At 48.6% G+C, this 15,222-nt stretch overlaps 1 protein-coding gene across 1 annotated transcript; it reads left to right on the plus strand.

The window, feature by feature from the left end:
• The first annotated feature begins 87 nt into the window (after positions 1 to 87).
• On the plus strand, positions 88 to 4,536 carry LOC131574400 (A-kinase anchor protein 13-like). The gene is made up of 4 exons (XM_058828857.1): positions 88 to 243; positions 587 to 1,036; positions 2,743 to 3,055; positions 3,855 to 4,536. Exons 1-4 carry the CDS (start codon positions 88 to 90, stop codon positions 3,902 to 3,904), a joined length of 969 nt encoding a protein of 322 aa, XP_058684840.1. The 3' UTR covers positions 3,905 to 4,536.
• Positions 4,537 to 15,222: the final 10,686 nt, after the last annotated feature.

Consider the following 15,222-nt stretch of genomic DNA (forward strand, 5'->3'; position numbering starts at 1 on the left):
TGGGAGATATTCAAGGGATGTATTGGTGTACTGGGGATTGATGCAGTCATTGCAAGGGAAGAGTGAGGAAAAGCAGGGTGCAGAGGGATGGCTGTGCAGCTTGTCAGACCCACTGGTGGGACACAGAGCAAGAGAGGGTGCTATCCACAGCACCCAGTGAGATCTAACAGCAACACTTCTGTTTTCTCACAGCAGGTCCTCCAAACCATTACCAGCCTCCATAAGCTGCTCAGTGCTTTGCAGGTAGGCTTAGCTGTTCATCCTGCTCCCACACACTGCTTGCCTGGGCTGCCAGTTGTGCTTTGCCCCTTGTCTCCCCTTCTCATGTCACAACCCTGCATGGCTGGACACCCCAGGGCCAGCTCGCAGGCTGGAATGAGCTGCTGCCTGAGGGAACCAGTGCTGGCCTGAACTTGGGAAGCTGCTGGGGGAGGTGTTTTGCTGGTATGCTCTGGTAACCAGGCAGCAGTGCTGGGCTCCAAGTTTGGCGGGAGAAGAAGGGGTTCAGTACAGCACTCCGAGATTTTCGGGGATGGACCTTTCCCCACAGAGGATGCTGCAGTGATCTCTGCCTCCTCTCTCCCAGGGCGTGGTGCTGCAGCAGGACACCTACGTGGAGAGCCAGAAGCAGTCTCGGAGCGAGAAGGCTCCCAGCCGAAGCTCATGCCGGCACACCTCGCTGGCAGAGCAGGAGAAGCAGCGCAGCCTGGAGAAGCAGCGCCAGGAGTTTGCCAACCTGAAGAAGCAGCAGACACAGCACCAGGAGGAAAGGCAGAGGAGGGAGAAGGAGTGGGAAGTGCGGGAGAAGGAACTGGCAGAGCACGAGGCCGAGCTGGCCCAGCGCGAGGAGCAGGTGCAGAGGCTGAGGCAGGAGCTGGAGCGGGAGCGGGAGGAGCTGCAGGTGAAGAAGGCGGCCTACCAGCTCGACCTGGAGAGGCTCCGCATGGCACAGAAGCAGCTGGAGAGGGAGAAGGTGCAGCTGAAGCAGGACGTGGAGCGATTCGCTCAAATGCGGCAGGAGCCCGACCACAACCAGGTAAATGATGCCAGCAGCCAGGCTCCTAGGGAGGCTGATCCCTGCGGGGAGCTCCCAGCCAGCTCCTGGGTGAACTGCGTGCCCCTCAGAGGGCACACAGCTGGTGCCAGCCCAGCCCCAGACATGTGAGGACTGGCATTTAAAACTGGCTCTTCCCTTGCATAGGATGCACAGTGCTGCACTTTTTGCACCTCTGGAGCTGCTGAGGCACTGCCATTGGTGCTTCATGGTGTCTTGGGGGTGCCTGGCCAGTGCTGGGCAGCCTGAGCTCTGCCCCCTTCCCTGTGTGTGTGTTGGGGATGGCAGAGAGGAGGTGGCAGGCTCCCAGGGAAGATGTCCCAGGCAGTCCCAGGGGTTGACACTGCCTGATGTTGGCCTTTACCTGAGGGCTGAGCTCTGGGGAGTGGCCAGGCAGAGGGGACAGCCTGAGTGTTGTGGGTAATCTGCAGCCTCCAGCTGTCACAAAAACCACTTGTGAGGCTGATAACTGCAGGGCAAGGCTGTTGACATGCTCACATCCATCTCCAAAAGCATTCTCAATATCCAGCAAAGAGATGGCATTGCCCCTGTCCTGAAAAGATGAACACCTGCAGTCCAATTGTGGCTCAGTGAGCAAAGGTCCCCAGCTCTGCTGGAAGAGGCTTTTGGTATCTGACTGCTCACAACTACAAAGAAAAACCCACACACAGATCCCGGTTTGGGCATTTTTCAGCAAGCTGTGGTTTGTTCCTTTATAACTGTGCAGCAGTCTGAGAAGAGCAAGCACCATTGGCAAAGCATGGACTGAATTTAATCATTAAGCCTGTTGATCATTTGTTTGTTTGTAACTCACTAATTCTGACTAATTTGCTTAGAGCTGTAGCAGAGTTAGGTTATAAATGTTGGATTGCATAATGGGAATGATTTTGGATGCCTGAACGGCCTAATTGTGGAGCTGAGCAGTGAGCTCTGAAAAGCTAATCGCCAAAGGAGGTCTTGCTCCCTCCCACCTGGCTCCTGATCAAGCCAGAAGTTTTCCAAGCAGCCAGTGAAGCTGTTCCAGCTCCATGCACTTGTAGACAAGGGACATGGGAGAGGCTGAGAGGTAAAATGCCTGCAAGGCCTAAGAGATTTAGGAGAAGGAAGCACCTTCTCAAGGCAGGTATCTGACTGACATTGCAGAGCTATTAATAGTGTGTTCAGTCAAGCTTTGTTGGGCCTTGTTTTGATCTTCCCTTTGAATGTGCAAGCTCAATTACATCCTGAGACAGCCGTTAGGAAAAAAAAAAATCAGGAAAACTGCTTTTGCTTTCATCTTTTGCTTGGGAAGGCTTCCTTTGACACATGGTGCTCCTGTGCCATGTGCTGGCGTTCCCTTCTCAGAGAGGCACGCTGCTCCTTGGCCTCCTGCCACCATCTGTGTGTGCAAACGATGCAGGGTGAGTCTTGCTATTGAGATCTTAGAGAATATTTGCCCTTGGCTTGTTGATACATAGCAGAGTACATGTAGGAGCAAAAGATAGTGGAGTGTTACTCTTTGTGTGCCTCGTTTTTTCATCTTGAACAGGGAGGGCTTTTCTCTCTTCACTTTGCCTGGATGGGGACTACGTTTTACCAGGTGAAGGGGCTGGATGTTCACAAGAACAACCTCTGTGAGTGGTCTGGGACATGCCTTTTCTATCCATGTTCTCTGCTAGCCTCTTTCATGAAACACTTTTCCTTTCTAGGTATCAAATCTACATGAGAAACTTGCAAGAGTCTCCTCCCAGTCCAGCATAGATGAATCCTCCATGCAGAAAAACCCTTCCCTTCCTAAACAAGGGCACTTTGATGCAGAACTGTCTGTCTCCCCCAAAAGGAACAGTCTTTCAAGGACACACAAAGAGAAAAGCACTTTCCATTTGCTTAGCACAACAAACCAGACTAACAAGGCAGCTGAGGAACAGACCCAGATGCCTACTCGCCTCTTCAGTTTAGCCAAACCAAAGGAGAAGAAGGAAAAGAAGAAAAAGAGCAGGGGACATCGCTCCCAACAGTCTGGTGAGTGTGAGGGGAGCTCACAGGTGTTTTTTCAGGGTTGGTAAGATGGCTGTTTTCCTTCAGGCAGCAAACTTGTGGAAGCCACAAAATCTGGCTTTAAATGAGGATGGTGACACAGGGATGGGGAAAAAGAAGCTGTGCTGAGCGGACTTCCCAGATTGAAGTGACCTTGCGTGGGGTTTTCTGCCTGTTCTGCAGCCCTCAGGGTTGTCAGAGGGACACACATTCTTCTCATTGTTTCTTCCCATCCCATCCTGAGCAGTCTCCATGGGCTGGATTCTCTGCTTCAAGGAGGAAAATGTTCTGCTTCAGTGTCAGTGCTTTCAGAAGGAGCTGCTGTTGCAGCTCCTGAGGCATTGATGTCTGCTTTAGCTCTGTGACAGTTTGGAAGTGATACCCACAAGCCTTCTGGTGGCCTCTCCCTTCCCCTCAAGCTGGTCTGTTTTGTCTCTTGATCTGAAACAAAAACATACAGGGTTTTTCTTGTCTGGTAGTTTTGCATCCCCTTAGGACTCAGAGCTGCACCTCAAACCTCTGACCCACATGAAATTTGATCACATGCCCTCGGATGACCGGTTTCATTCATGCTAGCTCACTGATGTTTTCCAGCTTGTGCACAGGAAATCTCACCCAATACAAGATGTAATTTCATGGTAGCTCATCAGGGAACTGAACATCTTTTAAGGGGCCCAGTGGATTTGGCAGACAGTGGGGTTTCTGTGCACACGGAGCCCCGCTCTGCCTGCTGTGTTCCTGTGTTCCCATAGTGATTCCCACATGATGTTTTTTGGTGCTACAGATTCTCACTCGTCAGAAGCACCTGCAGAGGGTGAGGAGATCTTCTGCTGAGCATGGACTGTTCCAGTGGTCACTCGTGGCATTGGCACCGTGGACACCTCCCTGCCTGTGACACAGCACGTGGCTGGTGCCTGCTCTGGACAAGCATCTGGAGGTTTTAAATAAAACATGTTCTGAAGTCTGCTAAGTGGTGGATAAGGGCCTCTCTCCTGTGGTTTTAGGTGAATTCTCCCTGCAGAGGCTGTGCCTGCACAGCGCACAGGACCCTCTCCCTGTGCAAACCTGGTGTCAAATGGATTGGGATAAATGCTGTCTGTCTCTTCTTACTGCTAAAGGATGAGAGAACATAGCCTTAAGGGGTCTGTGCCTTCCAATTCCCCTTTTCTGGGGAAAAGAACCAAAACCAAGCATTTAGCAAAGATTAGGACTCTACAAATGGTGCACACTGGCATATATTGATACGCTGTATATATACATATATGTATCTATGTATCCACTGGGATATGCTTACAGTCCCTACAGCTGAGGTCCACCCCTGGGCATAGGTGATACCTGAGGACTTTCTGGGAGTGTGTAGATATTTAATATCTTGCCCTTACTGCTCTGACTGTGACACAGTGACCTGCACACCCCTTCTGTGCTCATGGGATAGGGGCTGTTTGGTTTCAGAAGGGTACCTTACACCAGGAAGCAGTAACCCATTCAGAAGCAGCAACTCAGAGGATAAAAATTAAAATTTAAAATAAATCTGAACTAGTTCTGTGGGCCAGAGGAATCAAACGTCAAACTTTTTCCACAGTCAAGCAGAACATTACTGGGTATATTTAATATGGCACCGAAAAGAGAATTTTGGTAGGCTGGTAAGGCAGTCCCATGGAGCCAGAACAGACTGTTCAAATGGAAACAACAGTAATCAACACTTTTTTTAAACAATCTCTTTGAGCTCCAGCTCACTCCCTCCCATCCCCAAAGTAAAGATTATGTTTTTGCTGGAATAGAGCTCTCCATTTGACATTACAAGCCTAATGACTGACTGGGGGGGTGGCTGAAAAATCTGCTTTTAGGGATCTTTGTTATGTTCTTTGAGTTTTCTTAGCCTGCTTTTTGTGCTCCCATTGGGCTTCTGTTTCTCTGGATTTTCTCACCTGCCCTGATCGTTTCTGAGGCAGAGTGAGAGCAGCAGTGTCCGAGCAGGTCAGCGAGACATTGCGGGGCAGGCTCCGAGGAGATGGCTCCTGTCCCCGTGGCTGTGCAATACCGGGCACTCAGGAACCATTTCTGGGGAGAAAAAGGTTCTGGTGGACAAAAACCCGCTGTGGGCCAGGTCTGGAGTTCAGTGTGGCGTGTCCCCATGGGCTCTGTGCAGAACAGGAAGGTCCAAGGGCAGCTCTTGCTGTGCCAGCTGTGGGGTGTCTGTAAAGTTGTGGAATACAGGGATGTGTTCATTGGGGGAGGAGAACTGCAAAGAGAGGCTTTTCTCAAAAATCACCTTTCTTCCAAACCCTGTCAGGAGAATTACCCGAGTGGATTTGTAAATGGTTATCAACTTCAAAATAGATCAAAGTTTTGCTTGAGAGTTTGAAGCTGTCAGGTGCATTTCCTTTCCTACCAGTTTTTTTCTTTGAAATAACAAATAATTTCTCTTCTTGTACTATTGTTTGATTTCAGTTTGCTCTCAGGCCTGTCATGAGTTGGTGACACACAGCAGTTTTCAGAGTTAGTGCTGATGAATATCAGCAGCATTGATGGTGAGGTGGATGCTTAGGCTGGGCTGTCTTGGTGCAGGAACCCTGCTTGCTTTGGAAGCTCTCTACACTATTAAAAGTCAGAAGAAAAAGAGAAGAAAAAAAGAAAGGAAAAAGGGTTGAGATTTATTTTTGGTTTCTTTTTAATATTATTTGGTGCTTGTTCTTAATTGCAAGCAGGGCTTGCAAAAATATTTATCTTTCATTTTATCTGAAAGAATTTTTTAAAAAATGTTTACTTAGTTTTATTTTTTTATTTCTTTTTACTTTTGCTTTTGTTGGGGGAATAGTTTGAGGTTTTTTTCTCTTCCCCCCTTCATTTTTTTTGTTTATTTGTTTTGTTTTCTTACCAAAAGATTGGTAAACCAAATGTTCTCATCTCCCTGTTTCCTACAAACCATGGGGTTGAGCAGTGCTGCTTTGCAGCTCATTTCATGCCCTAAGTCACACAATTTCAGCTGAGAGCTTTCTTCAAGGCAGAGCATCTTCAGGCCAAAAAAAGTCTGGAAAAAGACACAGTGACTTCAGACAAGGCTCCTCCTGTAAATTAGTGTCCTTATTTAAACATTTTGGTTAGGTTTTCTCATTCCTTTTGGAGGCAAAGGAGAAAGCAAAGCATGGAGTGCCCAGCAGTGATGGAGGGTACAGCTGCTCTCCTGGACACGAGGGGAGCTGAAGGAGGCATGTGCTGGTGGTGTGATGTTACCTTTGTCATAAGAAAACCACCAACTTCAGCAAGTAACTTCTGCCCTGCTGTTTATGCATCTGCAAACACAAATGTGCCAAGCTGAAATTTTTGGAAACCAAAGCAGTGTGTGGCTCATTTACTGTTGTGTGAACAGAATCAGGGCACTGGTACATCTGAGCTCCCCTCAGTCTGGAACAGCCTTTGCCACTATGAACTTTTCAATTTATCCCACTGTCTTTTCCCCAGTCCCAGCACATGCTATATTCACACCATAGCAACATCCCCTGGCTCTGAGAAGGGCACCAAAAGGCAAATGTGTGACCCAGGGCAGCAGGATTGAGTCTGCCTGGCTTCACCATCTCTCATGACCTGTGCAAATAAAAAAGAGCATTCAGTGCCTGAAGTGCAAATGCTGTTGGCTAAGTCATCTCCCAGGGTCCCTGTGGTTTCTTGACAGAAACCACAGGTATGAGTCAGAAATACACTGACCAGAGATCCTGTGTATCAAAACTGTTTGTGTCTTAAATTCTGGTGGACAGACATTTGTCCCTGGAGGATGTCTGTTACTGTATGATTCACTTTTTTGGAATGAAGCCTTTCCTCCCACACTGCTTCCTCCTTCTTTCACCTTTAGGAAGGTAAGGGCTTGTTTTTATCTCCTTAGCCTTTTATTTTTCCCATCTCAGGTTTTCTTTGGAAAGGCTTGGCATGGGTTCCTAGAGTCAGATTCCTGCTCTGATCTCTAAAGCTTGTCTAGCGTTGTCTGCTAGAGTATGGTCCCAGCTTGACAGCACCAAAGCCTTTCCTCTTCCTGGCCTTAAAATTGCATTTGCTCCAGTTCCATGCCTGGCATCCATCCTTGTTGAAAGCATGTTATTTCTTCAGCCCAGCCTGTTGCTAGTTCCAAGAGCCAGTCCCTTGATCCCATTTGGAGCACCCAAACCAGCCTGTTTGCATTGGGCTCCTGGGACTCAGAGCAGGTTCAAAAACATCTGTTTGAAGCCCATGTTGTTGGGGAAGAGAATCCTGCGAGGACTCTCAGAGCTGTTTGTGCTGGTGCTTCATGGAGGGCAGAAATCACATTTGATTTTCTTGGCCTGGTCTTTGCCACTGCCCAGCAGGAGGGATTTCAGTGTCCAGGGAAAGTGAGAGTGTGGGCTCAGACAAGTACAGAAGTGGCCAGTATTAGCTGGAGGTGCCAGAATACCCAGCAGCAGAGTAGCTGTAGCAAAGGGTGGGAGACTCGATGGGGTTTTGTGGACTTGGCATTAGATTCTTTTAAATTAAGTGATCATCTCAACATGTAACTTGATGTCAGTTTGGTGTCATAAAGCACTTTAAATGGAACTGGTCTTGCCCCTTTTAATTATGGTTATTTGGAGACAATCAGTTTTGCCATTGCTTCCTGCACTTCCCAGCAAAATCAGAGCTTCAAGTAGGTGTGCTCCTGGTTTGGTTTGGCTTTTCCCTGAGAGGGGAGGAAGGGTCAAGCTTTTTGTATTGTTCTTAGACCAAAGTGGGTGCAAACCTGACTACAGTCCCACTTCAGATAGGTTAAGTGGCAGGAGAAGAGAACTGGCTTCTGTTGGCTCAGGTACATCCCCCAGGAGAGCCCATGTCAGCTTCACCATCACCTTCCTCACAGCAGCTAGGGAAGCAGCCCTGCCTGTGGTTTTCCCTCCATCTCCTTTTCCCTGGAGAAACTCAGAGTGAAGGAGATGTGAGGGGATGCATCCAAATAAATCAGGCCCTTTCCATGCACCAAGGTATTTACTGCCAGGCCACTGGGACATCTCCAGGTGCCCTCCCTGGGACAGGAGCTGTCATCCCCACTGAGGGTGGACTCTTCCTGCTGGAGGTGTGTTGGCAGCACAGTAATGCCATCAGCTTGTGTGGATTTGCATCCAGAGTCTGATCACCACTGCACCTTCCTCGAGTCCCTAGGATATCTCACAGCTGTTGCTGTAACACCCAGTTCCTGTCCTTCCATGTGCCACCTAGTCAGAAGAGGTTCTTCAGGTGCCAAATCCCAAGGAAGCTGTCTAGGATATCTTTGGCATGGAGCAAGGGAGGACTGGGCAGGGGACACAGGAGAGTATCTACTAAAATCCCACAAAACATTCCTTGTTAACCAGAACTCTGGAAATTATTTTGCCTGCTGGCCAGGTTTGAGAACTTACCATGATTTAGGGCACTCTTTTAAATAAAAAACCTCCCCTGCTGCTCATAACTCTTGCTTCATTTCTCAGAAGAGGCAGCAATCCACCATTCTTCATTGGTGATAAAGCTAATTTTTAAATATAGGCGAACTGAACTGGCCAAATCTCCTATACCTTGTGCTCTTCAGACATGAGAAGTGTAACACCAGCTCCCTTCACACCTGCATTTCCAGGGCTCTGTGCCCTTTCCTTCCACATGCATTTCACTGACACTGATGCTTTGCACAAGTATAATTCAGCTTCCATCGCTTGGGGGGAGGGGGGAACAGGATAACATTCACTGCTTTGCATACAGCTACGAGCTTTGTATGTATTTAAGCTGTCTGTAGGTATCCATCCTTTCCATGCTCTAAGGTAATCTTACTATTTTCTTTATCAATATTAAACACTGACTCAAAAAAAAAATGAAATAAAAATCTATGTCCGGTTTAGTTCGCCTATGGTTAAAGTTTAGCCTGGTGTTTATTTTGTACTAATATGGAATGCACTTGAGTAATTCTCAGAACATTGAGGTGTATTATAATAACCTGATATACCTCTGCTTTTGGTTTGTTTCTTATTAAAAAAAAAAAAAGGAAAAAAAAAAGCTTTGCATTTTCATGTTGAACCCATAAAGAAAAAAAGTTGGGAAAAAAAGATTTTTAAAGAAGAGGGTAAAACCTAATTGCTGTATGTTAATTTGTAATTATGTAAAAAGTGAGCAGGTTATTGACTGTAAAATTCTTCAGTTTTTCTGTAACTTGCCAGAAACCATTAGGTTTTGTAACAAGCTTTTATTTATCTTCCTTTTTAGTTATCAGTATCAACCTCTTGTAAAGTCATTCTTCCTCTAAATAAATTTGATTTTAAGTCTGAGTTTTCTGCCTGATTTATTCCCACACCTTTGGTATTTTTGCTGATGACTTTTTTGCACCAAGGCTGAATGAGGAGCCCTAACCTCAACCTGTAATCAAATGTTTGCATTGCCTTTATCAGTTCCATTCCTGTTTGAACCCACTGGACTCTATTTTCCTCCACTTACAAGATTTGCATTTTACTGAAGGACAGATGTCCATGTGATAGTCCTTGGGTTTTTCTCCCCCCTGGCCCTATAGGGCTTTTAATCCTTGTACAAGATGGGGAAGTTGTTCTCTCTGACTCTTCAGCCCTGTGATGAGAATAATGGGAGTCTGGGGGCTGCATGTGCTGGCTGATGGCACAGAGTTCCTGTCAGCCCCTAACACAGCTCGGTGTCTGACAAATCCTAGACACAGCTTTTTGGTTCTTTTGCCTTGGAGAACCAGAGATGCTGCATCACATCTCATGCATGGACAGGACAGGTCCATGATGCTGTGTGGCTTAGGTGTTCCCACATCTCCTGCAAGAAGAGACCCATCAGAAATGCTGTACCCAACATCCAGGTCTCCCCTGGGGAGGCAGTGTAAGGAAGAAGAGGCTTCCTTGTGAGGGTGGTGAGGCACTGGAACCCCCATTCCTGAAGCGTTCAAGGCCAGGTCAGACACAGCTTGGAGCAACCTCCTCTAGTGGAAAATTCCTTGCCTGTGGCAGGGATGGTGGAAAAAGGATCTTTAAGGTCCCTTCCAATCCAAACTATTTAGTGATTCCATGATAAGGTACATGGTGTTCCCAGTGCCTGCAGGCATCAGTCCAGGCAGGAGAGAGTGCCAGGAGTACAGAGCCATGACGATGAGAAGTCACAGAGGACCACAATGACTGGGGTTTCCCCACAACCATTTTCTGCTGGATCATAGAAGTGATCACTGCTGGCCCTGTACTGCCAGTCCTGCACAGGACTCCAGCATCCTCTCCCCAGGCAGAAGAAGCAGGAGACCTGCACCCTTCACCCCCTGTGTATTGATTTTGAGGCAGAGGAATTGCTTCATTTCCATTTGTTATTCCACTTGTCTGCAAAGGTATGATTGGGAAGGAGAAAGGATTGCTTGAGGAGAATCAGATATGTATTCATAGAATCAGAATATCCTGAGTTGGAAGAGACCCACAATGAGCATCAGCTCCTGACCTGGCACAAGACAGCCCCAAGAATCGAGTATTGATCAAAGCTTTGGGCTGTCAGCTGCTTGGGGTGTTGTGTTGTTCCTCAGCAGGCTTCAGGGAATGCCAGCCCCCGTTAGGCAGCAGTGCACTCGCTGCCTGGTATTTTCCCCTCCTCTCAGCTGTGTTGCACATGCTGTTCTGAGAGCCTGAGTCACGTCAATGTACCTGCACCTACACCCTGTCACGCAGCACTTGCTCCAAGACAGGCAACCCCTGAGTGTGAGACAGGAGATGAAAGAGTTGGTTTATCTCGACGGCTGCTCAGTAGTCCTGGTTTTATTTGCGTTCCCAGGCATCCCAGCTCACCTATTTACTGAAGTTGAATAAAAGCCTTCACCCAAACTGTCGGCTCCTGGGTATGGCTTTTAAAAAGCACGTTTTCCCGTGGCCCCTCTTGGCTCTGCAACCTGGATTCCTGAGAAAAGCACCCCTTGGGGCACCCCCAGCCTTTGCATGGCTGCAGTAAAACAACAGCTGCTGCAGCTGCTGGGAACGGGAGATGCTGCTCTGATACAACAGGCATTGGTCACGGGAGATTGGACAGCACATTTACTGATGACAAACCACATGGAGAAAAGCAAATCCTTTCTGAACTGTGCCACTGAAAGGCTGGGTTGCAGAGCAAACCAGGCACTCTGAGCTTCTCTGGTCCTGCACAGTGCACTCCTAACCCCCCTGTTTGCATTGGCCAGGGGAAAGCCTGGGCAGGCAACACAAATTGCCTCTGTCAGAGGAGGAAACAAAGGGCCCTGCTGCTCCAGGACACCTCCATATATTAATCTGACTATCCTTAACCAGCTTTCCACAATTTCATATGCTCACAATTTCCATGCTCTGAGCCATTAGGGCACAGCTAAGACAATGAAATGGATGTTCTCTCCAGACCACAGGGATCAATCAATTTAGATGGTCCCAAGAAAGAGTGATGAGGTTCTGAGCATCCCAGCTTTCTTGCCCAGCCTTTCCTTGGCTTCTGAAGTCAGAGAAAAATATCTCTGTGGCTTTGTTGGATGTGGTTGGATTTTTACTGGCAGATTGACCTAAAAGGGGTGACACAGGATCCTTAGAATGGGGTGAGCCTCTAAAGGAGCATTTCCAGGCACAGGAGAGGCTCTTTGGAAATACAGTTTAGTGATACCTTCAACATTTGCATTGTCTGCATTTCCCCTTCTCTGCCCTTGCCAGGTTCAGTCCTGGCACTGCCTTCAGGGAGAGAAACTGGAGGTCTGGAGGACACAGGTGCAAGCTGGGCTGGGGCTTGCAGACAGGCCACTCATTCAAGGAGGTTTATTAAGAGAAGGAAAGGCAAAACCCTAATTAGTGCAGTGAGTGAGTGAGATGCCTTGTGATCAGATACAAGGTGAGTGGTAAAGGAATGACTTATCCTTGCCATTGAAGGCACCTGGGGCTTGTTAATTTGCTACAGGAATGTTAAATATGGTAAATGCCTTGATTTTTAGGAGGTTGAACCATGTAAAAATTAAGTGGAAAATAGTATTTGACACTAGCAACTGATATGAGCACCCCCAGCTCTCACAGGGATAGGCAGACAGTGGGTGTCCCTTGTGTCTCCCCTAAAGCTGCCTTCACACCTCTTGAATCGCCCCCAAACCAGGCTTTGCTCCAGAGCCTGCTCTCCTGCCTCTTTTAGGATGGCCAAGGGTGCAGGTTCAGCATGGGCCCCCCCAGCCCCAGTCTCCCTGCACTCTGGAACTCCTCTGAATGTCAGCACATTGTTTTCAGTCCCTTTGCTCTCCTCCCTCTATGGTCCATCCCTCGCACAGATGCCGCTCAGCTGGCAATTCCCAATCCCCCGACCCCTTACCACAGCCTGCCGTCCCTCCCTCCGGCGTCTCCAGATGCTCTTTCTTCCCCCTTTCCTTTCACCAAAGGGCTGCTTCTCACCAGCCGCATCTTTCCAGTGAGCCTAATTAGACAGGAGCCTAATTAGAGCCGAGCAGGAGCGGTGAGTCATTAGCAAAACCCTGTGGGAAGGCCGGGGGCAGCCGTGATCCCGGCAGGGCGGCAGCGTGGGCCGAGGGGCCGGGAGGCAGCGGGAGCTCCGCTGGGTGCTGGGAAGCAGCCATGGGGAAGCAGCCATGGGGAAGCAGCTCCTCTTTGTGTGTGCGTGTGTAATTCCTCCAGACATGACCCAGAAATGGAGGGAAGGCTGTTTACCCTCCTCCCGGCACCTGCCAAGTGGGCCCCAGTGCTGCTGGGCTGGCCTCAGGCTGTCCATCCCACCCAGCCTGGGAAGGTGGAAACCAAAAGGGCTTTTCATGGTGGCCCTTAGGCTTTTTTTCTCCTTGTTTGGTTTCTACTCATCCCTTTTAACAAGCAGCTATCCCCCACGATGGAGTGGAGCCGGTGTCCTGGGGACTGGCTGCCTGCTGGGGCAATAGGGAGAAGGAGCCCTGCTGTGGTGGAGAAGAGTGATGGCAGCAGTAAAGGGCAGAATTAAAGTGTTTGCTTGGGATAAACCCACAGGACTGGGGATAGATATGATGCCAGGAGTGAGAGACAGGTCTTTCTGTCAGTCATAAAATCATTCTGGCTGTAAGTGCTTCTTCACAAGCACAAGTTGTGCCACCCTGGCCTGGTCGTGGACTGTTCTCAGCAGCCTCTGCTGGGAAAGGAGACCTTCCCAAGAGAGACAGAACTGAAAACCCACAAATTACTTGATTCCTGAGCTCTGTTAGTCCTCAGAGACTGTCAGGAAGAATGAAAGGACAGGTTGAGTAACCAGGATCAATCTTCTTGAACCCTTTCCCCAACTCCATTTGGCGGGGGACACACAAACATAGAGTCTGTGAGCTGCGGGCCTCAGGGGTGCAGCGTGTGCTGGGGAGCGGGAAGAGAGATGTCCAGGCACTGACAGCGTGGAAGCCAGGCTTTTTCCACCTAATTGGATCTGTTATTCAGCTGAGAAACACTGAATGGATTGGGTGGGCTCCGAGCTCGCAATTTCAGTGAGGAAGTCGGGACGTTGCGGCAAAGTAGGTCACAGTGCTGCAAAACAGGGTGATGGTTCTGCACAACAGCCGGGGGAGTTAAATAAGGAGGTGGTGAAATGGAAAGAAAAGAGAGACGGTGAGGAAGGAAGAACAAATGAGCTCAGCCTTGGCTATTCATTCCCATCAGGAGTGCCTGCTGCTGGCTCCCAGCATGGGCTCCTGCTCTGCACTGCAGCAAGAGGGATCAGGCCCCGATCTTTAAATCTTTAAATTCCCAGGTGGTTGTGGGGAGCTGGGGGCAAAGGTTTTCTCCTGCCCTTGCAAGGTTAACTCAAATACTGCTTATGGAGCAGCATTTCCACACATGGTGTTTTGTGAGCCTGGGCCATCTTCAGAGATTAAAACCTGTTTGGTTTACCCCAAGGGAAAAGGTGCAAGGGGAAACAGGAAAACAATTCACGTGGGATATATTGCAAGGAGAATGTGCAATGCTGGAGCATTAATTCATGTGCAGGAGAAGATGACAAGCCCCGGACATGAGGAGTTAGTGTGCTGGATGAATTTGAAAGCATGTTGGATAGCTGGAAAAAAGTGCTCCTCTTCTTCTATTATGTGTTTAAATGCCAGTCGGCCTCTGGATGGATGTGGGGATCCCTCAGACACCAGAGCTATTAAATCACCAGCTACTCTGCTTTTAATTGACTCTCATGACAAAGGGAGTGGGCTCAGATTATAATTCCCTGCGGGGCTTCACTGCAAAGCAGTATTATTTCAAGGGCAGCTGGGGTCAGGCTGGGAAAATGCATATTTAAAACCCAGTAAGGCACTATGAGTTTCATTTAAAGACATAGGAGTGTCAGCTTTTTGCATCTAGGGATGCTCAGCATACTCAGGCCCTGGGGATGGAGATCTGATCATGCCAGCTAGCTGGTTCCACCGCCGAGCATCTCGCTGCACTCTCCTCCCAAGTGTTTTTTGGAGTGAGAAGCACCCTGTTACTGAGGTGGAGAGAGCTCATGGGCAGGCTCCAGCCAGGCCCAGAGTGGGGGTGGAAAGGAGCTCTGCCCCAGCTCTCCCATAGCATTGGGCCCTGCAAAAAAAGGGAGGTGTGGGATGAGCATCCTGCTCCTCCAGGGATCTCCATGTCCAGCTCCTGGCACTTCATGGGAAGATGTCTGAGCTCCTGACACCCCACAGCGAGGGCTGGCTGTAGAGTGTGGGCTTGTTTCCCGGGAGCCTGGGAACACACAACTCCAGTAACACCACCAGACAGGACTCTTTCCCAAGTGCTCACTCCCAGACAAAGCTGAGCCTGACCTGCTGAGATGGCAAAAAAGCTCTTTTAAAAAAGGAAAACAAATCACATTTACATTTCTACCCCTGTACCTCCCATTTAAATGCCAGCCCCACTCTGGCTGTAGCTTTTTTCTGTTACATCCACTTCTATCTCCTGATCCCCTCTTATTCTGTTGCTGCTAACCAAGAAACCTTTGTATTTCTCATTATACTTAATTCCATAGCAACAGGTCGCTGCTGTCACAGCAGCTGCTGATTGCTTTTGAATTGTCTCTCAGGCAAGCTCCAGAATAAATACAAAAGAGCAGGTCTCTGCATGGCTCATATCAAAGCAAGCCTATTGCAAAGTCTCCCCAGCTGCTATTTAATGTCCCAGAGTCCCACATAAAACCTGAATCAACAAAACTATAGG

The sequence above is a fragment of the Poecile atricapillus genome, unplaced genomic scaffold (genome assembly GCF_030490865.1).
Source record: "Poecile atricapillus isolate bPoeAtr1 unplaced genomic scaffold, bPoeAtr1.hap1 scaffold_291, whole genome shotgun sequence".
NCBI classification, from domain to species: domain Eukaryota; kingdom Metazoa; phylum Chordata; class Aves; order Passeriformes; family Paridae; genus Poecile; species Poecile atricapillus.